The sequence below is a fragment of the Acanthisitta chloris genome, unplaced genomic scaffold, assembly GCF_000695815.1.
Source record: "Acanthisitta chloris isolate BGI_N310 unplaced genomic scaffold, ASM69581v1 scaffold6980, whole genome shotgun sequence".
Classification (NCBI taxonomy): domain Eukaryota; kingdom Metazoa; phylum Chordata; class Aves; order Passeriformes; family Acanthisittidae; genus Acanthisitta; species Acanthisitta chloris.
This window is the reverse complement of record NW_008651005.1, coordinates 563-8,245: the sequence shown is the minus strand read 5'-3', so window position 1 is coordinate 8,245 and position 7,683 is coordinate 563. Positions and strand designations below refer to the sequence as shown.

At 48.2% G+C, this 7,683-nt stretch overlaps 1 protein-coding gene across 1 annotated transcript in view; it reads right to left on the bottom strand.

Moving 5' to 3' along the window:
- PRPSAP1 (phosphoribosyl pyrophosphate synthetase-associated protein 1) overlaps window positions 1-7,683 on the bottom strand; it is a 24,577-nt gene that overhangs the window by 16,761 nt on the left and 133 nt on the right. The window contains 1 exon segment of the mRNA XM_009071249.1: window positions 7,659-7,683. This exon segment is cut by the window's right edge and continues 133 nt beyond it. Within this exon segment, the coding sequence (XP_009069497.1) occupies window positions 7,659-7,683 (25 nt within the window).

The window sequence follows — 7,683 nt, the reverse complement described above, 5'->3', positions numbered from 1 at the left end:
ACACACCTCCCTTATTATTATTATTATTTTTATAATTTCTTTCTTACATAATAAAGAATCACTTTGAAGAGCATTTTAAAAGGCTCCAAAAGGCAGACTTTTCCCTCGGGGGACACTTCAGTATTTAACTGTACTGATAAGTAATCCATTAGTAAGTATTTAAAGGCATTTGTACTTTAACCATGAGCCTCAGCCACCAGACCCTGGGTCAGCAAGGCACTTAGGGCAGGGAGGCTGCTGCAACCCAGTGAGCTGGAGCACAGGGCAAGTCCTTCCTCTCCTAGGACCTGCTCAGTGGCCATGCCCACACACTGGATTAGAAAATGGTTTATGCCTGAAAAACACCTTTGTTCACCACGTTGATTACAGCAGTTGTTTCCTGTCTGCACATATTTACCTGGTCACATGCCAGTGAGGATCAGGACTAACCCTAAGTGAAGAGTCCACATCTGTTACTGCCTTTTCCCTGGTTCTACAGCCTTCAGTGGTCTCTCTCTCCATCTCCTCACCCACAGACTCAGTCTTGTACTTCAACTGTCACTAAGATTTGTTTTTTCAGAAGTCAACGAGCGAGACAACCTGACCCCAGCACACTGCTGGTCATGGCTCAGCCATGAGCTGGAGGTCTCAGCTCCTGCTGGGCTGAAGAGCAGGTCCAGGACAGCTGTGATAACAGATACTCGAATGCAATGAGATGTAATTGCTTAGCAGGCCACAGAGCACGTATTTGGCACAATCACACTCCCCATCGTGTGCCTGGCAGCACGTTTTGCAACGGCTGGGGCTGGTGAGTAAACTCCCACATCAACACTGTGCGTGTGAGACTGTAACCAGCCCAGCTCAGGTACCAACAGCAGCATCACCCAAGGACTGTGCAATCCAGGGCAGGCAAATTTCTAACCTGGCTTCTCTCACCAGCCCAGCTGGGTTAAAACTTGCAGCTGCAACACAAAGGCATCCTCAGTACCTTCAGTACCTTCACAGAAGAGCTGACAGCTGGTCAAGTAAAGGCAATCCTGGAGACCTAAGGGTCAGACTCACAGTAAAAGTGAGATTTACAGATGGGATCCATCAAGCTCTTGCTGCTCACTGGGATCCTGCACTCCTTCAGACAACAGTCCAACAGTTGAAACCACTAATCTTAGGCCTAATCACTGCCAAGGCATCCAAGTCCAAACAAGCTCAGGAATCACACACAACAAACTGGTGGAGGGGTGAAATATTTAATGACTCACACTTGTTCCTTCATGACTGCATGGCAAATCTTGCAAGCTCCCCTTGGAGGCACGTGCACCCTGACTCCACCACAGACAGCACGTCCCTACCTCACTGCTGGAAAAAATTCCAGCAGTGAGACTGTGCAAGTGCTCTTAGTCAGCTCTGCATCTCATGGCAGGAAGGAGAGCTTCCAAACCAGTCCAGTCAGAAACACCACAGCAAAACACCCTTTGGCAGGTGGCACTTTCAGGGCTAGGTGGTGGCAAACAAAACCAGTAGAGATTTGGGGTGCTTGAGAGGAAATTGTCTCACATTGCAGCAAGAGAGGTTTAGATTGGATATTAGGAGAAAAATCTTCCCTGTAAGGGCTGACAAGCATTAGAATAGGCTGCCCAGGGAAGTGGTGGGTCACCATTTCCGGAGGGATTTCAAAGGTGTGCAGATGTGGCACTTAGGGACATGGTTTTGTGGTGGACTGGGCAGTGCTGAGGGAATGGTTAGACTCAATCTCAAAGGTCTTTTCCAACCTAAACAACTCTGTGATTCCATGATGTAACCAGCAAAAAGACACCAGAGCCCAGTGCTCACCTGTTCAGACCATACAGCAGCAATGCAGTTTCTGTGCTGCTGAGACAAGAAATCAGAAAGGCAAGTTTGCTCTCTGACGGCAAGAGGGACACTGAACAGCAGTCAAACCTGGGTGCAGGGAGCAGCAGAAGAGACAGCACACAGCTGCCAGCTTAAAGGAATGAATAGCAATGGATTGCTCTGTTTAGACAATAAATCCCAGCTCTGCTCCAATTGTTGCCTGCATGTAAACAAGAAGGGTGGCAATGGGAAGGATGTGAGATAAAACTGCCCATAAAAGTCACAGATCAACCCTGCCCCAAGTGCTCAGCAGTCCCAGGAGCTGCAGGCATGACAGAGGGACCCACAGGCAGCTCCCCCAAGGCAGCTCAGGTACGTGCACCCCAGGGCTCACCTTCCATTAAATCCCTTCCTGTAGTCTTTGGTAAGCCAAGATACCAGCCAGTGAAGGAGCCTGATAAACCTTTGATTTAGTCAAGGACAATAAAGAGGGAACTGTGTGCAGCTCCTGTTGTAAAGTACCAAATTCCAGGGGACTTTTATCAGAAGGGAGATTTGCACAGACGTCAAGGGCAGGGCATGGCCTTAGCCACCACACAGTCTGGGAGCAGCCACGGGTAACAGAGTTCAAAGGAAAATTCCCCCTTCCCATCACCTCTTCCTGTTTCCCTTCCATCCCAACTCTTTTCTAAATCCTCTCCATCCAGACACTCCCAATTGGTTGTTGCTTTAGGGGACAGAGGAACTGAACTGACAGCAAGAACTCTGTTCAATCCATTTCAAGACTAACAGCACAACCACATGAACCTGAGCTACCACAGTTACTGATCACTCTCTGCAGGCACAGGCAGATCTACTCTAGGGCAGAAAAGATGTCACTGCAGGTAACCCAGAGCACACACCCTGCAGAGATCCAGCAGCTCCTGGCAAAAATACTACTTTAGGTCCTGCAGATCAATCACATCTCCAAGCAAAACAAGCTGCCATCCTTGCACCAGCTCCATCACTAGACCAACTCCTCTGCAGCATGACAGCATCCAAGAGAAAAAAAAACCAACCTCTTTATGGCTTTAAAAAATCCTACTCAAAGCAACTGGCCAGTAAAAATTCATATTGATCTGGAACCTCTCTCTCTGTAAACACTCCCCAGGAAAGATGATCTAACTTTCCGCAGTCTCAACACATGCCAAGAGGATATTCAGCTGTGGGTACGAGAGTGTTTATAAAAATCTGCCTCAAATTCACATCTAAATGCAAACAGCTCAGCAATCACCTATAGTCTGAATGAAGAAATGACACACTGCAGTATTTTAGGAAACACTATGAGGTTGTATTAGATTGTACTTAAAAATGCTCCACTGAAGACTGTCAAAAACAACCATTCCAGGCTCTGGAGAAGGACAGACAGAGACTCGACATCCAGCTGAGTCAAAACTCAAGAGGGAAGTGCACTTGCAGGATTTTGTGCCATCAAGGCCTGTTCCAGTGCCACTGAGAGCCCTCAGCCCAGGCTGTCTCCTTCTCCCCCTGTGTGACCAGCACCCAAGACATTAGCAAAGCTATCTCCAAAGGAGATCCAGCCAGCTCACAGTGCAAACAGCCAATTTGAAGAGAAATCTGCATACAAAGCCCTGAATTACGATACGATTTTAATTTGGCCATATTCTCTTCATTCTAAACACTTTCACTGGTCTCAGCTCTGCATACATCAACTCTCCCCACACCTACACACTCCAGGAACCACTGCAGGCTCCGGAAGGAGCTGGAGCTGCCAGCAGACGATCTGTGCTGTGCCTGACCGTGGCCAAAGCAAGTCACAGCCTGACTCTGAATTGCTTTTCAGACTTAAGCAAATCTTTAAATAAAGATCAGTCATGGGCCAGCTAGCACAATGGCAGCTCTGCAGTGTGTTTCCTAATCTCCCAGAACAAGGGCAGCCAGGAAAGGGAAAGGGAATGGCAGCTTCCTGGATACCAGGCAATCTTGTTCAGATATCCTTAAAGCTATCTGAGCTCTCCTTTACCTCTCTCCATCCACCCAGCATGACTCGATGCTTGAAGAACAGTCCCTACTGTTCATCTGCTACTTGGATCACTTGTTCCAGCCATGCAGCTCAATTACTGGTAAATACCAGGCAGATTTTCCTCTACTCCTACCAGCCTGCTCCTTGTGAAGGAACTTCTCCTAAAGCTGGTGCTGGCCAGCACAGAAAGCTCTGCCCAAACCCAATCTGCTCAGCTATGCTAGGAGCTCCACCTGTGCTGCACAGAGAATCCCAAAGCCCAACTCCTCCACACTCAACCTACTCCAACACTGTCCCCCACCTCTGACCCTCTCCACCTGTACTGTTTTTAAGCTGGTTGTTCCTTTCCAAAATCCTTTGATGCAGCTTCACCCTGCAATATCTCTTAGCCTCCTGCCACAGTGCTGCAACTTCTGAGTGTTGGTGCCACCCCCTCTCCTCCTGTAGCTCCACAGAAGAAGTGTTTCCAGAAGGCAAGAACAGGCTTTGGAGATGGGGGAAAGCAGCACCTCAAGGTTTCTATGCTCTGACTCCCCTCTGCCATCCTCTCACATGCAGGCAAGACGACCTAAAGAGCAAGGCTGACATTACTCTTCCTTTACCCTGCCAGAAATCCTCCTTCAGCTGAGGGAAGCTGCTCCAATTCCTCCAAACATACCATCTCATCCAAAAGCAGAGCTCACGTCCTGCCTGCTCACAGGGGGTTTAGAATTGTGACCCAGCTCCCTGCAACCAGAGATCAGAACACAAATCTCCATATTTCCCTCCCTCCTCCACGTTGTTGAGACTCACAGCATTGCCTTATCTTTAGACCACCAGTATTTTCCATGCTGCAAACCAAATGAACTTCTCCAATCCTCACAGCCAGCGCTGGCAATGAGATAGGATCACATCCCACAGCACAGAGCCGCAGGAGCACTGGGGAGGCATTAGGAAGCTTCAATCAGCAATCCCCTCCAACCCAAACACACAAGCAGTGAGTAGAATGTAATATTTGTGCCCTCTGAGCCAAGCACTGCAGTCAGAGGGAGATCTAAATGCATCTCTTAGACTCTGGAGATCAAAGAGACTTGCTGGACCCTCCCTCCCCTCAGCAGCACACAGGCCCATTAGGGATCAGCCCTGGTCACAGAAATTATCTTTCTCCCCTGCAAATGCAGCTTGTAATCAGGTGCCAAGTGTCCCAATTACAGCAGGAGTTCTCTTTCCATCTGGGAAAGCACTTTAAAAGAAAAACCATCCTTCTCAATTTGTAAGGTACATGTACGGGGTTTATTTATGTTTCAGTGATTCTGTAACTAAGGAATATCTTTATTATTCAAGGTTTCACAAGATATTTGGTTCTCATCATCCAGCACCATCTCCTCTCCCTGGCACACACTAACATCAGCTAAAGCTCTGAAAACCCAAAGTGAAAGTGAGACTGACCATTAGTCACTGTCCCATAACCAGACAAGAATGCTTAATGGGAACTATAAAGATCAGAGCTGTGCCAGAACATGACACTCAGAGCCAGAATCGAAAGCAGCTCTGGAAGTTTTGCAGTAAACAAAACAAGGAGATCAATCAGCTCTCAGACACCTCATTTATGTCACACTGCTCCTCTCCAGGCTGGAGGTTTTAAAAAGGGATAAACCCAAGACTCCTCAAGTACTGACTTTAAGATCATGCTTATGGGCAAAGAGCAACAGAGCCCAGATGGACAGTGTCTCGAGGGGCTCTACTCCTAATATTGTGTGTTGTTTTAAAGTTCTTTTACTGCTTATGCTAAAGGTCATAAAGAAACTTTTAAAAGAACGCACAATATTAGAGGACAGACTCACCCTTAGTGCTCCAACTCTATTTAAAGGTGCACTTGACCTCCCCAGCACAGTACAGGCTGGGATGTGAGACAGGGGGAAAGGCAGCAGTCAGGCATCTTTTGCAACCTGAAAAAACAAGGCATGCTTTACAGATGTGCTGAAACAACCCTTGAGCTTCTAAGGGAAGACAGTACAAAAACATTGCTTTAGATGCTGTAAATGCCTTTATTTTGGGGAAACTTTTTACTGTGGGGAAAATCTGTGCTGTTCATGGTTCCAGATCTTGCACCCACAGTAAAGCTACACATCCTTAAGTCTCAGCTAAGCAGCAGCTCTATCACCTGAGCATCCAACGTCCTGCTGATGTGAGAGCTGATGCAAAAAGCCCAATGTTGCCACTACTAGAAATTTACTTGGTGAAAGACAGCCAGGAGGATCTGGATCCTGCTTCATCCCCCCTCAGAGCATCCCTGGGATGCCAGAGAGGGTACCAAGAGCACATCCCCCAGCCAGCTCTGTGCGCCGTGGCCCGGGGAAGCCTGTGCTGTGTCTCTTCTCATTACAGCTTTAAAAAGAAGTGAGTTATTTTTAAGACAAAGAGCAAAGAATAAGGATTGCCTGTTTGCTCTTTCAGTCCTGAGAACTCAGAGCTCATCCCCAGGGGACTCGTGTTATGTTGTGTTGACGCAACAGGACAAGCCTTGTAAAACTCTGTCCCATCTGTTGCAGCAAAACTTACTTTTCTACACAGAGAGACTTTGTTTCAGAGTCCTGTCAGCAAAGAAAAAGTGATACAGAACTGACCAAATATAGCAAGAATACATAAGCCAAAAAATTAAAAAGCTTTCCACTCCCAAACACAAGGATTTCCCTCTGTCTCACCCTCAAAGTCCATCACTATTATCCAACACACTTCCCAGCCAAACAGCCCAGTCAGCTGTGTGGAGATAATCTGTGCTAAGGACTGAACAGTGTGTTTATTAAGCTAACGGGACGAAGAGCAGAGTGTTCCTGCAGTTTGAGGTGGCAGCACACCTGTACTTAGTCATGTTTCCAATTTAAGCATGCCCTTGGAGACAGGAATGGGACAGCAGCTGCCTAGCAAGGAGAGGGAGGATGCTGTCTGCTGCAGCAGGCAAACAAGCACTGAGCCCCCTTGATTTTGGGAGCAGCTTCCTATGAATTGTAGCTGAGAAGCAGCAGGAAGACAATCCAAATCCTGCTTTAAGATGACAGCCCAATGCACAGATGCACATCTCCAAAGAGCCCCTTAGGCTGGGAGTGCCCCAATTTGAACCAAACTAATTCAGACCAAAAGATGAAACATCAGAGAAAGCTCAGTGCTCCTCAAGCCCCAGTTTGGAGCTTGGGGTTACCCCACTCCTGCAGCAGGACCCAGTGCATCCATCCCTGCCAAGTCAAGGTCAAACTCTGCCCAAATTGATGGGCTGGGAAAAAAAGGGGCAGACTTCATCCTACTTGTTTTGTCAGCAGTGCTGCCCACCTTCCTACCTCACCAAAACCCACGCAGGCTACCGTGAGAGCAGGTGCTGCACCAAGGTCCACACACAAACATTCCCCATGCCCCAAACAGCAAAGCTGTTGGGCAAACAAGGTCACCAGCCTGTCCCTGCAGCAGAGAAAGTTTTCAGCATCGCCCAAACCTGCTAAAACACCTTCTGAGGTTTGTTCAGCCAAGTTACACCTCCTCCCTCCCCAAAAGCAACAGCCTTAGCCATCACACAGCACTGAAATGGGTGTCAAAGACTCCAAAGGCAGAAAGCAGCAGGTCCATGTCCATCGCTGGGTCAGGCTGGGTGACCAGGAGGGACGAAGTGGTGCTGAGGAGGAGGAGGAGAGCAGAGCTGATGAAGATTCCCAGTGCTAAACCTCCACAGCAAAGGTGTTGGCAGCACATCCCTCGGGAAGGCAGGAGCACACCAGGAGCCTCTCCAGCCGCTCGGGAGATCCCTGCCCGAGCTGAGGAGCAATGTGGGGGAAAGAAACTTGAAAGAGAGGGAACTTACTCCGTGATCTTCTTCGCCAGCTCGG